Source organism: Tyto alba, unplaced genomic scaffold, assembly GCF_018691265.1.
Source record: "Tyto alba isolate M040663 unplaced genomic scaffold, T.alba_DEE_v4.0 Super-Scaffold_1, whole genome shotgun sequence".
NCBI classification, from domain to species: domain Eukaryota; kingdom Metazoa; phylum Chordata; class Aves; order Strigiformes; family Tytonidae; genus Tyto; species Tyto alba.
The window spans coordinates 37,580,226-37,600,739 of NW_024881261.1; the positions used below are offsets into that span (position 1 = coordinate 37,580,226).

The 20,514-nt window shown below is 54.9% G+C and overlaps 1 protein-coding gene across 2 annotated transcripts in view; it reads right to left on the minus strand.

Moving 5' to 3' along the window:
* UNC5B (unc-5 netrin receptor B) overlaps nt 1-20,514 on the minus strand; it is a 55,789-nt gene that overhangs the window by 3,804 nt on the left and 31,471 nt on the right. Inside the window, exons 2-14 of one of the 2 annotated variants that reach the window (XM_042789469.1) lie at nt 13,202-13,423; nt 9,351-9,494; nt 7,482-7,585; nt 6,456-6,636; nt 5,734-5,901; nt 5,258-5,422; nt 4,437-4,469; nt 3,093-3,287; nt 2,289-2,681; nt 1,755-1,842; nt 1,497-1,665; nt 1,158-1,391; nt 117-266 (exon numbers count right to left, since the gene is read on the minus strand). In XM_042789469.1, coding sequence (XP_042645403.1) covers nt 117-266; nt 1,158-1,391; nt 1,497-1,665; nt 1,755-1,842; nt 2,289-2,681; nt 3,093-3,287; nt 4,437-4,469; nt 5,258-5,422; nt 5,734-5,901; nt 6,456-6,636; nt 7,482-7,585; nt 9,351-9,494; nt 13,202-13,423 — 2,246 coding nt within the window. The remainder of the gene's footprint in view (nt 1-116; nt 267-1,157; nt 1,392-1,496; nt 1,666-1,754; nt 1,843-2,288; nt 2,682-3,092; nt 3,288-4,436; nt 4,470-5,257; nt 5,423-5,733; nt 5,902-6,455; nt 6,637-7,481; nt 7,586-9,350; nt 9,495-13,201; nt 13,424-20,514) is intronic. The other variant, XM_042789474.1, reaches the window with a different exon arrangement.

The following is a 20,514-nucleotide window of genomic DNA, read 5'->3' on the forward strand; positions in this document are numbered from 1 at the left end:
CCCCAATTGGGAGACAACTCTGGCGACAAGACCCGGGCACTCACAGCGCTGTGGTGTCTAGCTGAAGGTGGTGTCACCCATCTGGGACCCTGGCTGGTCCCACCTCAGCCCCTCACCTGGTATTTGGCCAGCAGCTTGCTTCTCCACAGCGCGTGGGGGATGTCATGGATGGAGAGACGCAGGTTGTGGTAGCTGTCCTTGAAGGGCAAGGGCTTGGGCTCCTCCAGCAGGTACCCGCCCAGCGTCCGCTCCAGCTCCAGCACCTCCTGCGGGCAGCGGGAAAGGCAGCGTGAGACCCAGGAGGAAAACAGGGGCTGCTCCTCTCCCCACCTCCAGACCCAAAGCCAGGCATGGTGCTGCCAAGAGGAGCCAGCAGCAGCAACAAGCCGGCGGGGTGTCCTCTCCACAAGAACAGCCTTTGCCACCCCAAGATCTCACCAACTCATCTCACACGCCTGCCCCACCTACAACTTGAATTTTATAACATGTGAGCATCCGTATATGCCTCTGTACTCCTCAGACAACACAGAGGTCCAACACAAGGGTCAGGTACTCTCCTGAAGAGTGCCACCCCATCTGTTTTTAACACCATCCCACTATTACAGCAGCTCTTAGGAGAAAAATAAAATTCAGGAGCTGCCTACATCTCCACCTAGAGGCACCACAGCAATCCTGACACCACCGGACAAGTCACAGGGAATTAAACAGCCACAGCACCGGTGGTCCAGGTAGCCAAAGCATCAAAACTCAAGCCTCCCATTCTGCACTCTATGCTACAAATTCCTCCCGAGGAAGGGAGAGACACGTCTCTGTGCTGGAGTAAGAGGATCTATAGAAAATGGAGGCAAATCACTGCAGCAAGTTGTTTTCTGCGTAGGAGAGAGAAAACCCACCCAGAAGCAGCAAAACCTCTCATGTAATGTCTGCAGAGAGGGGGCCCAGCACAGGAGCCAAGGAACATGCTCACTGTTTCCTTCGGAGAGCGTGAGGAAGGACGGGGAAAGCAGTGAACACGCTTATTATTTCCCTGTGGTCACTTTGCAGGCAGTTGCATCAGGTTGTCTGCTCCCCGGGGCCAGGCCATCCAGAGAGGCAGCAGGCAGCACCCTCCCGCCAGCGCACACCAGCGTTGGGAAGCCGTTGCAAGGCGACGTTACCTTCAGAGCGTCTGGCGTGTCCTCCAAGCAGTAGACCTTGAGGCTGTATTCCAGGGAGGTGCAAACGGTGGGGGCAAAGATCGCCAGCTGGAGCCTCTTGATGGCTGACCTGGAGTAGGACTCTCCCACAAAGACGTAGGTGCCGAGCTGGTCTAGCAAAATGTGGCAGGACTTGGCTTCCAGCTGGCAGTAGCAGGGAGTGTTGAGGGTCTCCTCATCCAGGGTCACGACTTCCTACAGGGAACCAAGGTGGGGGGGTCAGCCCATCACCCAGCGGGGGTTTGCGTCCCACAAGGCTCGTGGTCTTCTCCGGCTGCAGGGGCTGGGTTCCCACCTTACCTCCCAGTTTCCCTGGTGGGACTGTGTTTTCAGCTGGTAAATCCAGTCTGAGGAGCCCACATCAGCGCAGTGGGGAATGGTCAGGACGACGGGGCGGCACAGGAGCAAGCCGGTGGGTCCGCAGGTCACCGCCGGGCTCAGCACCGTCTGCGTGCCTTCGGAGGGCAGGCTGGGGAGGGGAGAGGGGACACCGGTTGGAAAGAAAGCCTCACGGCAGCCAACGAAGAGGAGAAGTGCGGGCGGCGCGGCGTGACTTACAGGATGCTCTCTGCCTTGTTGAGGACCAGGTACATCTCGTAGAACTTCCCCTGGGGGATGGCTCCGTGGGGTACCAGCAGGCTCACCCCTAGCACAGCACACAGGGGTGTTAGTCACAAAATGAGGGAGAAAGCATCAGGGAGGAACCACCCCTCCACCCCATCTGGCGAGCCCAAGGACAGCAGTGAGCTAGAGCAGCCCAGGGCACCCCAGGAGAAACATCTCCAGATGTTCCTCAGCTGCACTGCTTGCAGGGAGAGGAGCCAGGCCGCTGCATTAGGAAGCAAAACGGCAGGTTGGATCTTTTTGCAAGGCACTGGCCCTGGATCAATGGCAGGGCTGGCCAGGAAAGGCCCAGGAGGCTGTGACCTCCAGCCCGAGAAGCCTGGTTTGGGAACGGCTCGCTGCCTTCCTCCCCTGAGCCAGCTTTGGGAGAGCACAGAGCTGCTCGCTGCAGGCAAGTCTGCTGGGCCAAGAGCAGATCCTTGATCACTGAGCAGCCAAACCCAACCTCCTCCCCAGCCCAGGGCTTACCGGTGCCCGGGATGGTGAGCCTTCCCCCCAGGTAGCCAAACGTGCCACTGGCGCTGTTGCCATGCTCCCGGGGCAAGCTGAGGAGATGCTGTGAGCCCAGGGCTTTGCCCCGCATGTTTGCAAAGTGGCCGTCCCTGGTCGTGTCCCCCGGGTAGGTGCCGGTGGTGGGGACCCCTCCGAGCAGGTCCGTCCCGTCGTGGAGCCCCGGCGAGGAGGAGGCGGTGGAGGAATTGTACACCTTGATCTTGAGGTTGGGGAGGGGGTCGAGCAGGGGGGAGTTGGTCATGGGGATCTTGTCCGAGGAGTCCTGCAGGGCGTACATGGGGCCGCGGTACACCCCCGCGCTGGCCGTCAGGTCCGGCTGCATCGAGGGGTGCAGCAGCTGAGGGTTGTCTGCAGGAGGAGGAAACGCGGATAGGATGAAGGTGGCAGTGGAAGGAAGGGGACGTAGAAAGCACTGCTGGGCTGGAAGAGATGCCTGTGAAAAGCCCAGGAGGTACGACAGGCTGGCTACATCTCTCCGCCTTCCACCAGGCACTTGGAAGGGAACTGCTCAGCACCACAACTAAGCGAGGAGCAGCACCCTACAGTAAATCCCCATCACGGCTGCTTCGCCCTGACTCCCACCATCAACACCTGATCGCCTCCACGGAGCCCACGGCCTACAAAACTCAGCATATTCCCCTAGAAAACCGGGGCTAGGGGTCCACCGGGAACCCGTCCCCTACTGTGATTTGCATCCTGACTTTATTTCTGCCTGGGCTTGAGCTGGTGAGCAGGACCTGGATGGGCTATGGCTCTTACCATGCCGGGAGGTCTTGAAGTTGACAGGGTGGAAGCCGCCGGTCAGAGCGGCTGACGAGTCTGTGATGTCCGTGTCGAAATCCCGGCATCTCCTCCGGTACACCACCACCCCCACAGCCATGAGGATCACGATGAAGACGAAAATGGCCACCACCAGCCCGGCGTACAGGGCCACGTCACCTGTAGCCTCCAGCACTGGGAGGGATTAAAGAAATGGAGGTGAGAAAAGGAGCACCAGAAACGCAGGTCAAGACCCACCAGTGCTCCCCAACCCTCCTGCTAACTCGGGACGTAGGCACAAAGGGGAAGATGTGTACTGGGCCTACTGGAAAGGCTGCGGCAGGAGGATGGAAGGTGTTTTCTAAGAGCGGTCCAGAAATCAGAACGATGCCAGAGACTGAGATGGGGCTGAACCCCTCAAACCTTTGGAGGACACCTTGCCACGGCTCGTGCAAACTTTACTTGAGCACCAAGAAGCCCAGAAACATGATGTTTGCGCAGCTCAGATTCATGAAGCTATCAACCCTCACACCCTAACAGAGAACCCTGAGGAGTAAATGTAACACCTATCCGTGCATCTCATAAATATATATATATATATATATATATATACACCTGAGCTATGCATCCATCCAGAAAGATGGACCGTCACTGTACCTAGACACCCCTCAGCTTCCCCATCTTCCTTTCCCCTGTCACAAGGCTCTTGATCTTTAAATGCCTGGTGTATCTTGGATATATCTGCCCAGAAAGAAGCGGCAGAGGGAAGGCAGAGCATGGTAAAGCCTTCAGCAGCAGGAGCTGAGCACGCTCAGCCCATCCTTCTCTCCTCCCACCCTCCTCGCTCGCCCGCATCTCTCGGTTTCTATGGTTTCATGCTGGAGTGAAGCCCTGTCCTAAACCCGGCGATCTCAACCACGTCAGGGCTATGTCACTTCTGGGAGGTGTCACCTCGTCCCCAAGTCCCCACCACGCTCTGGATGCCATAAATGGGAACCCTGACGTGCCCCCCGGGACCCCCAACTCGAGGAAAGGAGTCCTCATCGGAGGGTGACAATGCCTGGAGTGGCTTTGGTGGCGTGACACCGGCTGCATCGTGGCGCGCCCAAGAACTGCAAGCAGCGACACGGGGATGGGAGCGGGGGTGCAAAAGCGGGTCGTATTTATAGCTTCAAGCAGAGTATGTCATTTAATGTACACAGAAGTTTTGGGTTGGGCTGTAGTTGCTCCCTCTTCCCACCCTGTCCTGCCCCTGCTGCTGAGAAGCCCTATCATGGATGCGACAGAACAAAACCAAAGCAATGCCTCGCAAACAAACAAAATGGCCATGAAATGAGCACTTACGGTGGCTTTTGGGTTCGCTTAGAACTCTTTTATCTGTCAGGAAAAAAAAAGTTAGAAAACAAAAGGTGAAGGCGGCAATGGTGTGATGGGGATGAGATGAGACAAAAGGCAGGGAGCGGGGAAGCTGGCCCGGGGGACACGAGAAGCCACAGCATGGTGGGGAGGGATGGAAAAACAGCATCGTTCCCCCGGGCACGCAGAAGGCCACATAGAAGCACGGCGATGAGGATGTCCCCGTGCCTGGCCAGCCCCTGGAGCACATGTCCCCAGCTAGCAGGACTCTGGGCATTTCTGGCTGCGGCGGTGTTAATGGGGACAGTGGTGTCACACAGCAGCAGGTGGCAGCACCGGCTGGCTCAGCCTTCGGTGTGCCCGCTCAGTGTAGCAGCACCACTTGAATTATTTCTGGCTTTTTTTCCTAGCTGCTGCTCCAGGGCTCCTACCAAGCAATGGCTGAGAAACACCCCCTGGCTTGCCCCCACTAGCCACAACCAGCCATATTTTATTTCAGCAAAGACCCCAAACCTCACGCTGCTTCAAACGGGTTAGTAGGACGTTTAGATCCCACCAAAAAAAAAAAATAATCCCCAAACCTTTCTTTCCACTGGGTGACGACGAGCTTTGGAAAGGGCGAGCCTGGTTCAGAACCACCTTGCTAAAGGCGCAATTTAAAACCCAGGCGCCGGCAGCGCTGCCCCGCCAGCTCGGGAGGAGCGGAGCGGCCCGAGGAGAGCGCGGCCGAGTTCTGGAGCACCGCGGCTGCCTGCCGGCACCGCCTGTGGCACCGCAGCAGCCCCTGCCCGCCCGCCCGGGGTACTCACTCTGCAGGCAGAGCCCGTCGGTGCAGTTTTTGGAGTCGAGCAGCACGCCGCTGCAGTCCTTGCCGCCGTTGCGGGGGGCCGGGGCGGCACACTCGCGGCTGCGCCAGTGGGTGCACTCCGTGCTGCACGCCGACCACTTGCTCCACTCCGTCCACGCGCCGTCCACTGCGGGCCACCAAACACAGGCGTGTCGGTACAACCCACCTCGTCGTGTGTCCGTCCCCCCCCCCCCCCAGCTGCTGGGGGTGTCTCCAGCAGCAGAAAGGTGCCCGCGGCCCATCTCAGGGCTTCCAGAGACCTTCGAAGAGCGTTAGCCCAAGCAAACCCAGCCCCGTTGCGTCTTTGCAGACATCTCCAGCTCTTTCAGGTCTTGGCAGACCGGAGGATGCTTCGGACTGGTCTCCTAAGCTCCTGTCTCCTTGGGGAGCACAGTCGGACCGTGAAACCCCGGGGCAAGATTTCTGAACCTGCCTTACCTGGGCAGAGGGTGGTGCAGGTGATTTTCTGGAAAGGCTGCCCATCGCAGAAGGAGCCGCCGTTCAGCGGCGCGGGGTTGGTGCACGTCCGGGTGCGCTTCTGCCAGCCCCGGCCACAGCGATTGTTGCAAGGAGACCACTCAGACCAGGTGGACCAGCCACCGTTCACTGCAAGAGGAGACGGGCAGCGTTAACACATCAGTTTCAGCAGAGACTGGAGCTAAGCCTAGGGTTCACCGGGTCCTCCGTCCTTACATCTTCTGTGACAACCCAGAACAGCTCACTCGCACGAAAAGCAAATCATGAGACTCTTTCTCGTGTCGCACAGCCCATGCACAAGATGCTCAGGCCTGCTTTGGTCCTTTTTCCACTTTGCAAATGCTTTTGCATTTGGCCTCAGGAGATCTTCGATTTCATAGAAAAGTTCAGCCAAATGCAGCTTTTCAGTTGCTTTGAGAGTCAAAGCAATCCATCTGGGTCCCACCTCCACCCAGCTTCACACCCAAACGAGAAGGCTTGCAAATACCTACAACCTAACAACCTCTCCCAATAGCCTGTGCAAGCTAGGAGAAGCTCGTTTTGCAGACATTGGCTATTACCTAATTGAATGCAATGCCCTGCTGGGGTTCACTCCTACCACTCCCAGAAAGTGCCCGTATTTCCCCTTGGCTTGGAGACATGGCTGACAGCAAAGGTCCACCCCCAAGAGCCAGGGCTGGTACCGTAGACAATGACGGCGGCCGTGGTGCTCCGGCGCTTGGCCACGATGTTCTTGGCCATGCAGGTGTAATTAGCTGTGTCTAAGAGCCGGGCCTGCTTGATGATGAGGTTGTGATCAATGGTGATGAGGAAGTTGGTGTCCTGGGTGGGATCGATGACATCCTCGTTTCTGAGCCACTCCACCTGGTGATGCAAAGGAAGGGATGGGTAAGGACGGTGATTAAGTTGAACAAGAACTGAAAACTCCGCCAGGAAAACCTTGTCATGAGTTGCAGTGGAAATGCCCATCCCACGTTCTCCACACCCAAGGGCCCCAAAGCTACGCTAGGACACAAGCACTTAACTAGGCTGTTTGGGAAGGGTGTGAATTATACTATCATCAAGTACGGGTGTGGGCACGAGCAAAGAAAAACATCAGGTTGGAGGGGCCGAATTCACCATCCCTGATAGAGGGCAAAACCCCTCGGACCAGCCTAGGACCTGCCCCAAAGCCCTCCTCATCTCCATCACTGAGACCACCAATGTCCTCAGCACCCCAACCATTGACTGACCAACCTTGCCTCGGACTATTTATTTCTCCTCAAAAGCTGGGCCAAACCAGGCCTGACTGGGGCATGTTACTGCTGTTTTAGCCAAGGATGGGACATTGTGGCTATTACCACTCTTGGGGGCTGATGGAGCTGTGGGCAAGGAAAGCACTGCTACTGTGCTAGGGAAACCCATCCGCATTGACTTTCCCAGCCCTTGGCTCTCACTTGTGACTGCTCCCCTTCGGACAAGTCACTGGGTGCCTCCTTGATAGATCTTCCCCGTGATGGGTTAACAGCACATCAGGAAGGGTGGGAGAGGTGGGTTGAAGCAGGTGCTGAGGTTACGCGCGTTATTAGATGTCAGAATAACAGATCCACTGCCCCAGATAAACAATTCTGATGAATAAGGAAAGCCATCTGCAAGGATGGGCCCCGTCTCTCCCCGGGACTGGAGGGGACACCCCACCAGGCGTTTCTTCGGGCTGCTGAGCTGCTCACCTCGGCCTGTGGCACCCCCTCAGGCGGGCGGCACTGCAGCAGGACCTCGTGCTCCAGCGGAACCTCCTTGCCCAGCGGCTCCTGGTCGAAGTTCTTCCGTAGGTCTGGGAGGGGAAAGGAACACCCAGGGGTTACCAGCTCACTGCAGTCACAGGGGCAACCTGCAAAACCTCAGTGGGGAGAGAGCAGCGCCTCGGCACCGGGGGCCCATGAGCAGGGAAATCCCTCTGGCATGGCACAGCTAGAGCAAACCATGTCCTGGGAGGAAGGAGACGAAGAAGCGTCGTCTCCAAGATGGATTTGGGACAGCACGTGGTGCCCAAGGACGATGCCTTTCCTCCTTTGCGCACTTGCAAGCTTATACCCCTTCTTCTCTTTTCCTTCTGGGGCTAAACCTCAGCTTAACCACTCTTTTTTCAACCCTCCTGTTTCTTTCTCCCTCTGGACTCTGCACCAAGATCGTTCCTTGCTGAAGGGGGGGAAGTGAGATTTGCACAGCAGCTCGGCTCCCATGTAGGCGCTGAAGCAAATCCTCAAATTTCTGGGCTATGGAGGCTTGTTGCTCGGCTCTGCCCTGGCCAGTCCTAGCTAAGCCACATCCAGAGACTTGCTGGAAACCCAGCCATCGCACTCCAGTGCCGAAATGGGGAAAGGCCGCCGATGAAAAGGCAAGCTTGCTCAGCAAAGGAGCTGGCCAGTGCTTTGGGGAAGGGGGAGAGGCGAGAAGCCCAGCCGAGCCCCCAGGGACATGAGGGACATGGCAGAGTCCCACTCCAGAGCCTTGAAAGGAGCAGAAGCATCACTAGATGGTGCTGCAATCCTCTGCTACAGCACCCAGCCTTCTACGGCAGCAGCTCCTGCTCGTGCAGGGCAGCAAACCCTCGGTTTGTCTCATCTGCTCAGCTTCAAGAAACACCAAACCCTTGGCTGGGGCCAGACAAAAAAGCTCCCTCAGTAACCAGCCCCATGCCTCACGTCTTCCCTGTCCAGACTAAATCCTTCATGAGCGTAGCTGATTCACCATCCACCTCCGTTTTGGATAATGCGTTGGATTATTAGCCCTCTAATATCAGAATCTGTTTACGACTGGGGATGCCTGGCCATTCTCCTATAGCTCTGCCTTCTCATTTGCTAAGAGAGCAAATTCAGCCGGGTAACAGCGTGATTAACTCGCCCTTAAACAGGCTGACACCCACAAACAGCAGCTTAGAGAAGTGACATATGACAGCAGGGACTCCAGGGACACAGAGCCGCTGATTCAGGCAAAGCGTGCAAGGTGCTAACCGTTGGGTTATTGATGATAATAAAGCCCGGGGAAGAGCTGAGCACGCTGATGGGCAATGCGGTATTAACCCAGGTAGTGCCACAGCCTCTCGCCCAGGCAGGTAGGGGAGATGCCTGCTCAGAAGCAAAGCTAGAGTCATGATGGGGAGCTAAGACCAGGGCTGTCCAGCAAGGACGGGTCATCTCCAACTGATCAAAACGCATTGCTTGCAACAGGGAGATGGTCAACCCCACTCATCTCGGGGGTCCCAGGAAGCTAGGAATGAACAACCTTGGCCATTATTTCAGCTGCTGGCGTTGCCAGAACCGGCACTCGCCTGGCATGAAACCATTGCTTTTTCAGCCTGGGATCCAGGGTCACACCTCAGGCTCTGCAAACGATTTAGGAATCGGTGGGTTGTACCCTCTGGAAACCTTTCGGGGCTCCCAGGGTGGAAAAGGAGTGCGTGTGGGGGGAAGCATTCGTTTAAACGAACCAAGAACCGAGGTAGTGCAGGTGGGTGCAGGCAGCTCTCGCAGAGGGGCAGGGAGCCCTGCCCGAGGGGTCGGGGCTGAGCAAGCACTACGTGTGTACTGGGCACTTACAAGCGATGCGGACGTACGCCCGGCGGCTCTTCGTGGTGCCCGCCGAGCTCCAGGCCACGCACTGGCACCAGTAATCTTCTAAGCCGAAGAGCTCCTCCACCTGCTGCCGGGAGACCTCGATCTGCACCTCCCGCACCAGCATCCCTGGAAGGGAACAGGAGGATGGCATCAGCGTGGCAGGAGCACCAGGGAGCGGGGAATCTGAGGATACACCCCAGAGGAGGGCTGCGGGATGCACCAAGCTCAAGGCAGTGGATTAGAAGCATCTCCAGAGGGTGACTTGGAGCTGAAGCCACGGCGATGGCAGTTTTTGCCCCCACCCCTTTTTTTTTTTTTTTTTTTTTTTTTTTCATCCCAGTCTGGCTGAGCAGGACCAGGACCTCTCGATCGTTTCAAAAGGCATCACCCTCCTCCACCAGCCTTTTCCCTCAGCACTGACACCCCTGTCCCTGCCCAGACCCCTTCCCACCTAACGGGCTTGAAGGATGCCTCCAAAGCTATCTCTGTCAGCTGCCACTTAAATACAAATACAACAAGACAAATAAAAGACCTTAAAGAAATCATCTGAGGATGATGGCGTTTCATGCCCGGTGACCCCAGAAAGGGTTACGTGCCTCCAGCAACCCCCCAGCACCCCGTGAGGTCTGCCAGTGGCTGTGGCAGGGGTGCTGTGACAAAGGTGGCACCACCACGTCCAGGACACGGTCCCCTGGGCCAGAGGATGCCGAGTCTCTCCCGGAGCACCAACCCCTCACGGCGTGGCCATTGCTGAGGGCAGAAGGGACTCGGGGCTTACTTTTCCTCATTTTCAGCCACACTCGCCCTTTTTTTTGCGGCTTCTATTTATAAAAAGGCCTCAAGTTCCCGGCGATAGAGCGCCGCATGCTGCCCGGCTGTAATTCTGTAGCTCGCTCCCAGTGCTGCGAGGAGCAAGTACTGTCTCTCTGCCACCTTCCTGCGGAAGAGCTGACAAACATGCACCAAGGGGGAAAAAAAAATTAAAAAAAAAAAAAAAAAAAAAAAAAAAAAAGCAAGCCACAAAAGAAAAGGCATTTGGCCAAGCACTTTTGGAAAAATTATGGCTTTTAGAAGGACTCAGGATGGAGACGGCTCAAAACCATCTTGTCTCTCTGGAAAGCCCCTGTGGGGTGCGCTGAGCAGCCCTGGAAAGGTGGGGAGCATCCTGCAAATGCCCTGCTATCTCTGTAACCCCTGAAAGCAAAGCCTACACGAAACTGCAGACTGAGCTTATGGCTCACAGGAGTGACTATTTAAAGGGCTCACATGCATCCAAACACAGCCGCTCCTACCGACAGTTCCTTCTCGTCCAGCTGAATTATCTTCTCTGACTTGGCCTATTTTTGCTTTCTTCCGCATTAAATGTTTTGGATCAGACACAGTCAGAGCATTACTGAGCCCCGCTCATTCAAGACACGTCATCTTAAAAGTTGCTTTTTTTTTTTTTTTATTTGTTTTCTAAAGGTCCCTTTTTCCAAGCTTTTAACCGAGGACACTTAAAAAGCCACGAATGCCTAACTGTGTTAACCTGTCGCTTTGTGACCAGCTTTCCCCCCTGCCCTTTGCAGCAGCTTTTCCTGCAAACGGCAGGCGCTGCAAATGCAGATTTTTTTAGCACAGTAAACCATTTTGGCTCCAGCTCCTTTTTTTCTTAGGGTAGCTGCCGGGCAGATATGCCCACACCGACGGATTTTTACATGCACAGCATCACCTCCACACTGAAGGCATTGTTGGTTTGTTCACTGATAGCAGCAATATCATTTTTGAAGCCTGAGTGAAGAAGGTGTGCACTGTTTCCTCCCCAAATTGCTGGCACACATTCTGCATCTGCAGACTGGGATCGGAGAGGGAGATGCTGACCCAAAGCAAATGAGTTTCCCCTAAAACAGAGTAAGCGCCTGCTGCGCAGACTTTCCACTCCCTTTCCCCTACGTTTTCTCCACCCTGTTTTGTTAAAGAGTTGCGTGAGGCAGGTTATTTGGTAAGGGGTATTCATCCAAGACGTGGAGTGAGAGGTGGGGCCAGAAATACAGTGATTTTTCTACACTGCACATCACTAAGCCATTTAACTCCCTGCTGCAGGACGCTGGGACAGTCCGGAGGAAAAATGAGTCCTAACATGATTTAGACAAATTAAGAGGGATGGAATCCATCCGGGGCTGGGCCACACTGCTAAGATATCACCACCGGATCAGGGAGTCCCTAATCATGGACTGTAGGAAGATGGAGGGGTAACAGAGTGGGGTCCAGCCTTGTCCCTGTTCAAGACTCTTCCCCTAAGCATCCATCACGGTCGAACGCAGAGCACGTGAACCTTTGGCTCGACCCAGCATGGCCACACATTAAAAAATAAATTAATAACCCCTCAGCGAAGGCTGCTCAGTCACTTATCAGCTCTGCCTTTGCCCTAGAGCAGCGAGGGTTTCCAATACAGCCTCTGTGAGAGCTGGGAGGTGGAGATGCACCCCAAAAGAAAGAAACGGTGCTGCCAGTGCTCCCAACAGCCCCCAGAGAAGCAAGGGAACAGCCTTCCCGTGCTTTTTAGGCCATTCTTCACAAAGAGATCCTCTGGAAGAAAAACACCCCAGGAACAGATGAAGCAGCTCTAGGAAAGGCTCAAGAAGCCACAGGGAAAAGAAAGGATCTTCCCTTGGCAGAGCAGGTTCAGAGATGCACCCAAGTAAGGACTGGCTCACTGCTGGCACTGGATGAAGAGCCCAGGAGATGTTGGGGAAGGGCAAGGCTGGGGAAAAGAGGGACAAGAGGAGATTCTATAAAAGTATTTGTGCTCCTCCAGGCTAACAAAGTCTCTCCTCCAAGCCCAGCCTGACTTCTGGGGCCAACACTGCAGCAGTTCAAAAGGCCGCGCTGGTTTAAAGCCCTCCAGAGATGAGGGATGCCGCAGGCTCAGGGATTTGCAGAGAACAGATCTTACATGGGGAACATGACTGTTTTTCTCTTCTCCTGATCAGGGCACAGGTACCAAAATAGGTGCAGAAAAGGTGGGAGCTGAGCTAAAGCATACCAATTTTAGCAAATCTACTTGATGACACGATATATCCAACCCCCACACCTTGTCCTCAAGCCAGGACATTTCAAAGCACGGGGGGCAAGCAGCTCTGCAGAACCCAATCCCATGGAATAAGACACCCCCTAAAATGCTTAAAAACCACCTTCTCGCCCCTCCATTTCAGGCAGCCAGCGGCTGACTTGTTCTCCAAGGCAGGGAAGAGCTCATCTGCTATTAGAAGGCATTTCAAATCCTACCTGTAAATGTTCTCATTAACCATTAAACATCTAACCCCTCTGCAAACCTGAGTAAGCTGCCAGCCTTTGCCACCCCTCGTGGCAACGACTCCTACCTGTTGATTAGGCATTTTGTAGGAAAGCGTTCCCTTTTTTTTATCCATTTTAAACACACTGCCTCTCAAATCCCATTTAACAACCCCAAGCCCTGCAAAAAGGGAAGCATGCAAGCATGCAGGCTGACTTCCCCAAGCCTTGATGGGGTATGGTGACCCACACCATCATCGTGCCTTCATCGACTGCCTGGAAAGGGGCAGCTCCTCGACTAAAATTCAGTGATGGTATGGAAAGAGAGACGAGCTGTGCATGGACCAAGGAGGTGGAAAACATACAAAAGCGGCCTTGTGAGATTGCAATCACCTGAGAATGATTAAAAAAAAAAAAAAAAAAAAAATCAAAGAGACCTGTTGGTCTATCTGGAGCAGAATCATCTCCAGCGCGGATGTGCAAGAGAGAAAAGGGCAGAAGGGCCTGGAAAGAAGAGAAGGGAAGGGAAGGCAGGGGGATGCCGGGGTGGGCTTGCTTACCGGTGACCTCGTCCAGGCTCTCCTTGGTGACGTGGTCGTTCTGGTTGACCCACTCCCCATTGCACTTGAAGTAGATCTGGGTGGCGGGGTTGGCGCGGCAGACGAGCTCCACCGGCTTGTTCTTCACGATGTAGGCGTCCTGCGGCTCCAGCAGAAAGTGAGGGAGGGTCTCCGCCGGGGCCGAAGGGAAGGAGTCGGGCAGCACGTCGCTGTACTCCAGCCCTGCCAGGGGAACGAGAAGGTCGGGAGGTGCCTTCAGTCCCACCCGAGGAAAGACGCAACTCCTACCTATGCCACTTCATCCCTCCCTCTCCTTCCCAGGACTGCCCTGCGTGTGGTGACACTGTCACCAGCAGCCCTTGCTAGGGATGCTCGGGGAGGCGAAAGAGGGCTGGAGGCTCCCAAAAATAAAAGAAGCAATCTCTGCTAGCTAGAGAGCTGCTGCTGCGAGGTGCACCCAGTTTTCACCTGGGTACCAGCCAACCCATCTATATCCCAAGCCCTGGGCAACCCCAAAGCCTGGGTGATCTTGCTAGAGGACGTCACGAGAGAAAAAAAAAGCAAACCAAACCCAAGTCCAGGGATGGTGATGGGGACACAGAGAGGATCCAAAGGGGCTGGTGCCCCTCATCCCTCAGAGCAAAATGCTGGCAGGGCTTGTGCTGGGAACACTGACCACGATCCCGGCACAAATCTCACACATCCCGCTCTTCAGTGGAGCCACATTTGGGATCCCACACCCCTGCCAGCGCTCGCGCGTGGGGGTCTCAGCGTCACCCAAGGGCTGGGGGGCACCGGCAGCCCCTGCCAGTGCAGCCCCCGGGGACCGGCCATCTGCCCATCACTGGGAAGCAAGAGCTTCCAGCCCAGCCACCTCCAGAGAACATCACCCCAAAATGCAATCGGGATTCACACTATCCCACCCCAGAAACCAGATCGGGCCTGTGCTCTGGTGATCTCCATCTTCCGGCTTGTTTGCTCTCAAAAACCATCTAAATGCAAAAATAACCAGAAGAAGAAGTCAGGCCAGGCCAAAAAAATCTTAAAAAGGGGCAAGCACCTCAGTGCTTACCCAGGGACATAATCCCTGAGGAGCAGGAGCCTCACGGTGGCTCATGTCCAGCCCCCAGCTCAAGAAGATGCTCTGACTGATGTCAAGGAACATCTGCAGCACCCAGCACAGGAAGCCTGTTCCCAGCCATTTCACCCATGAAGATCAAGCCCAAATATCGCAGGACTGATAAACACACACACACACACACAGAGGCACTGGGATGCTGCTGCTGCTTAACCTGTTGTTTCTGGGCATCTCGCTAGCAGTCAGGTCACATCACGAGGCTTTTCTTTACACCTAGAAGAGTTATGAGCTTTTCCTCCTCCTCCTCTCTTCCCCCAGCCAGAGCTGTGATTCTCAACTCCAGGCACTGCAGCGTGCAGGAAAACAGTAAATATCCCCAGCCCCGTGATAACATCTCCGGAGCTGGCAAGGAAGAAAGGAGCCCACTCCCTTCGTCACCCTTGGCAAGGAGCAGTGCTGCACGGAGAGAATCAGAGGCTCCCGAGATGTAAGAAGGAGAAGAAGAAAAAAATAATCAGATGCGTCAAGAAAACAAGATGACCAAGCTGCCTCCCGAGCAAAAATCAGTGAGGGGAAAAAAAAAACACACGAGGTCAGTCGTTTAAAATCCATTTAGGAAAATTGACTTTCCATTTTCATTTAACACAGCACTAAGGGAGAGCAGTAGGACATTTGTCATAATCCATTAACTGCTCTTTTGGAAACAATGAATTAAACTCCGGGCTAATTTCTCTCTCTCTGGCTGGCTCTTCCCCACCTCTCTGCCGCCCGCCATTTCCTCCCCATCTCATTTGCAGACCTGTAATTTCCCCAGCACCCCGCCACAGGCAGGGGGACGGGGGAGTGAGGAGGTGAGAGCCCCCCACCGTGAACTGTCCCCCACTTCTCCCAGTGCCTGCATCAGAGGTCCTGCTCCCCTCTCCTGCTGAGCAGCCTCTTACCTGTATCACAGCAGCAAATAAAACTTTATTTTTTTTCTTTTTTAATTTACTACTCAATTTTGCATCCACTGAGTTGTTGCTTTGTTGTGTCATTTTTTTTTTTTTTTTTTTTTTTTTTTTTAAAAATCACTTCAATGCCACAAACTTAAATTCCTTGCCAAAGGGGGCTGGCAGGAGATAATCCAACTGGCAACAGCAGCCGCCAACAAAACTTCACTCATGGGCTCATGTGAAAACCTCCCTGAAATGATGCTCTCTGCATCCCTGCAGCACACAGCCTCCAAAGTTGGACCCCAGCTCGGTGCCCAGGAAAGGGCGCATCCTCCGAAAACCGCTGGTGCAATGCCACTCATCCCCGGGCCAGGGGTGGCTCCTGGGCTTTGTTTTACAACTCTACGGGCAGGTGGGTTTAGAAAGCAGGCTTGCTATCAGGAATGTAAACACTTGAAGCCCATTAGTCTCTCAAGGAGGCTTGGCAAAGGGGAGCCCCCCACTCCCCCCTGCCCCGGGGCCAGCACTAGCCTCACCCAGGCACCACCGAGGGCAGTGGCAGGGCTGATAACTACTCCAAAATATACTATCCCTGGCCATAACGTGGGCCTGAAGATCCCCATTAAGTTTTTCTTCTGTATCTGGGCCAGCAGCTTTTTATTTCTTTTCCTTCTTCCTATTTTTACTTTTTTTGTTTCTTCCCCTAGCCAGGTGCAATACCCCAGGATGCAGGCGAGGAGTCCTGCAGCCCATCCAGCACTGTAAGGGTGACCCACAAAGACCCAATGTCCCCAAAGAAGACAATTTTTGGAAGGACCTTCCCCTACGGAGGTGACACCCTGAAGCACACATGTCCCCTGACCCAAAAGTGCAGGCAAAGAGAGGTCCTCCACCAGCAGGTGACACGGAAAACACATTTTCTCCCACCCCACCACCACTTTGGTGATGCTAGACGAGACTTTAGGTCATCTGAGAGGACCTGGGGGCAGGGAGGGGATGAGTCATGGCCCGACTGGGATGAAAATCACAGATTCGTGACTCACCCGTGATCATCTGCAACGGGACGGGTGATGCTCTGGGCTGTGGTGGGAGCCACCTCGGTCCCCCAGCACAGGGTTCGGGGCTGAAACACTGCCAGCAGTACCAAAAATCTGCCGCCCCCCCATCGATGGGTCCCATCCAGCCCCCCTGCCCCGAGAGGGGGTCTTCCCAAATCCATGCTGGGGGGTCTCAAGCTCAAGGCTTCAGGTTTCTTCTCCAAGGGGGTACAGTGATTTTAGGGACGAGGATGGGGGGAATAGGATGGTGTCCCCATCCCTGGCCAGATCCAGCATCTGCTTTTGGTGGCTCTAAAAACCTGCTCAGTTTAAGGTTTGAACTCCAAAAACGCAAACCTTTAAAGCTAGGAGCATCCCGGCTGCTGGAAAAGTTCAAATCCTGCAAACTCACAACAGCTGAGAGATCTTTTATTTCTGGCCAAGAGAGATCTGGGGCCAAAAAAGTGGCTCTAACAGGAGACAGTGAAAAAGATGCTGTTTTTTTCATGGCAGACTCGTAACCGAGACTGTGTCGCAGAGCCCCAACCCCACGGCTCCTCCAGGCTCCTGCCTGCTCGTGGAGAGGAGTAAAGCAAGGGGGGAGGCCGATTTCTCCATCCAGAAACCAGCCCTATGCGGCCGAAGAAAAGCATTTGCAGCTGGGCAGGGTGTTTGGCTCCAGCAGGATACAGCCGCTGGTATTTAAATGCGCCGGGGAGGAATTAAGGCAGAGGAACAACGGGGACTTTGGATGAGAAAAGGGAGGAGAACCACGCTGGGCACATTTATCATAAGCCATCAACCCAGCCTTTCATCCCCCCTCCCAACGCCCGGCCACCCGCCGCATGGGAAACCTCTGGCTCTGCTAATGCTCATAGGGGGGCCCCCCAAAAAAACCCAATGTACAGTCGGTGGGGGGGGAAAGCATGCCTGCTCACACCGTGTGAAGGAACAACTGCTGCTCCTGGCTGCCCTGACTATCCAGCAGCAACTGCAAAATACAAATAAATTAAAAAAAAAAAAAAAAAAAGCAGCCCTTTCCCGGTGGTGCAACACCATCACCTCCATGTGGTCCTTCCCTCATAGGACAGGGGAGCAAATAGCTCCAGCACAGCCAGGATGAAGTGCTGTGGGTGCCAGGATTAAAAAAGAAGAGGATAGAGAGGTTGGAGAAAGGTTTTGGTCTGCTTCAGCATAAGAACATCGATAAATGGCCCTGTAAAGGCAAGACAGGGTATCCTCTGCTAGGACAACCTTCCTCTGCAATGGCCTTGCATATTATTATTATTATAATACGGCTGCATTATATATATATGGAGCTTTGCAAGGAGCAGGTCTCTGGCTTCTCCAGGCTGGGCAGCCACCCTCAGGTAGGGGTATGCACCGGGACATTCAGATGCTTTTTATACTGGTGAAGACCTCATCAACAGGAGGGTTCCCACGGGTGTTGTAAGGAGCTGCTCAGAAGCATCCCCACTGGGGCCGGATGCTTTAACCCACGCATGCACAGAGGCCGCTTCTGCTTTGCCCCATGCTGCTCTGATCCCACCTGAGGCGACAATTTGCCCCACCGACCGCCGGAGCAGCACACACAAGAGAGACAGTTTTGCATGCGAAGCCAGGGAAGGAGCCCCGCACAGCCGGGATTTCCAGTGCTGCAATCAGACGAGCAATAAAACTCCCAGCAGCGACAAACTAATAAATATTTGAGAGTGCGCTACAGTGACTGTAATCATCATCTCCCTGGCAGACGTCTACAGGGGGTTCCCATCTGCCGGCTTCCCTCCTTCCCACTAGAGGTGGGTGCCTGCTTCCCAGCTCCCTTTTGGGTTTTGGTTTTTTTGGTTTTTTTTTTTTTTTTTGAGAAGTCCCAGGCTGTCACCATCCCACAGTCTCACACTACTTGGGGCATGCAGTTGGGTGCTGCGGCACAACATGCTACAGGATGGGCTGGAGTACTGATTTTAGCACTATATCTGTATTTTGGGGAGGAGAGGGAAGGAAGGGGCAGCTCCAGGCTCGACCCGCAGGACCAAACCCTGAAGATGAGTGTGGAAGGAGCAGCGAGGCAGAAAAGGGAGGAGGAGAACAGGCACCGACTTCTTCTTTCCGCTCCAGCCTCCTCTCTCCCATCCTTCATCACACATTTTAATCTGCTGGGGTTGAGCTGGATTATCCACAGCATCTGTTCCGCGGGGGGTGATTTGCAGATGTTTGCAGCTAGCGTTTGGAACTTGGTTAAAGATCAATGACCCCAACCAACGAGCACCACCAGCCTGCACTGGGAAGCAGCACCGGAGCTGGGGTCAAGCATTAAACCCCCTCCTCATCACCCCAGACACACGGCACAAGGGGTGACGAGCCCAGAAAGCAATTCCCTTTGCAGCAACAGCCAAGCAAACCTCCACAGGAAAGCGTTAAAATCCCCTGTGCTGCAACTGTTATCCCTCCAAATATTTGGAAGATTACAGGAGCATTAGCAGCAGCGAAGCCTGGTGCCCATCACCCACAGCCACGCATCCCTCCCCATTGCACCGGGCAGGCAGGAATGTGATGTCAGGATTAAGCTGGGATGCCTGGGTTTCTCCGGCTGGGTTTCTCCAGCTAAATCTCAGTGGCTGTAGGTGCTTAACCCCTTCTGCCTCCATCTCCCCCCATTCATGCCTGGCTTGGGGCGAGAGCTATTTCGTGCAAAGGCCCGAGAGGCAATGGTTAAGGCCCATTCCTGCCTGCCGGGTGGGTAGAAATCCTCCTGTAGAAATGAAAAAAAAAAAAAAAATATGACAGCTTATCTCCAGCACCAGAGGAGGAGAGCTGCCTGCCGTCCCAATCCCCCAGTGAGGATGGCTCCAGCACCAGAGACCGAGCTGCCAGGGATGCTCCAGCCACCGGTTTGGCTCGAGAAGGTGTTTGAAAGGCTGGAGTGGGGCTCTCCCCCCGCCCCAAATCCCCTCTCCTACTGCCTCCAGGGGAAATGTATGAACAGACTCATTTGGGGATTAGTGCTGTTATCATTTAAGATCCAGCAAATTATGATGTCAGAGCTGTGGCATGGTTCACTCCCGTGCCAGAATGCCTGCCAGAGTGAGGACATCCCCGCTGCAAGCCCCGGAGGGACCCGAAGGTGTCCCCATCCCAGCGAGGGTCATCACATCGGATGCAGTCCTCATCCCACCACGTTTCAAAGTCCGTCCCTGAGCCGGCATCACCGGTCCAAGCCTGCCCTGTTCTCAAGGGCTTCCCATTGCAGAGTGCCCATCCGGGATAAGTTTGGGTTCAGCAGTAAATCACAGCCGAGCTTTTCCTCCTAAAAGCACCCTGAGCACCCTCTCTCCCCAAAAGATCACCTCCTCTTCCCCGAGCATCCCCTTCTCCTCACTGCTCTGCTCCCCATCGCCCCCTGCACACCAGCACGGCCCCCCCAACGTGAAGCACCCCAATGTGAAGCCCCGCTGCTGAGGTGCCACCGCAGTGCAAAGCCATGGCCCACTGCTCCTCCTCCGGGGACTTGCCCCATCAGAGGCAAAGCAGGGAGAAAGGTAGATGGCCCCAAATAAGGGGTGTCATTGAGGATGGGTTTGGAAAATTCGAAGCCACTCGCACCGAGGGAAGCTTCCTCCTTGGCTGTCTCCCTTGCTGCCTCCTTGCACAGAGCCCACACAACCTCGTGCCTTCAAAACCCTCTGAATTGTTTAAAGCGGGTTCAGACACAAGCTGGGAGGTGCTGATGAAAGCAAGGTGCAGGGGATGTGAGAGGCCCTTGGCACAGCTGTCCCGAGGGCTGCAGCTTGCTGATGTAACCCCCGGCCTCATTAACTCAGCGTGGCACTCATTAACCAATCCCTCCGCGGGAGGATGGGATGGGACAGACCCAAGCTGCCTGCAGAGGCCCAAAAAAAAAAGCTGAGGATGGAGCCCTTCAGGTAGCAAGGAGAAATGCTGGTACCTGGCATCTCATCTCCAGCCTGGAGCAAGGTTGGATTTCGAGGTCAAAAAGCCATGGGGATGTCCAGCCACCGACATGCTCGTGGGGTGCCCATCCCCGTGGCATCTGGCGCCTCGCCCCCAAGCACGTGCAGTCAGCTCAGCGAGTTGCTGGGTTCAACCCTCGATACCAGTGGTGCGCTGGGGGCAGCAGGAGGTGTTGCTCCACCTCAGGCTCATGCATTTATAGGGTCTTCCTCTCCACCCCCCAAAAAGTAGAGCCCACCCCTTCCCCGCTCCCACCAGCCAGGAAAGCACCCGCAAGCCTGGTTGCAGGGGCTG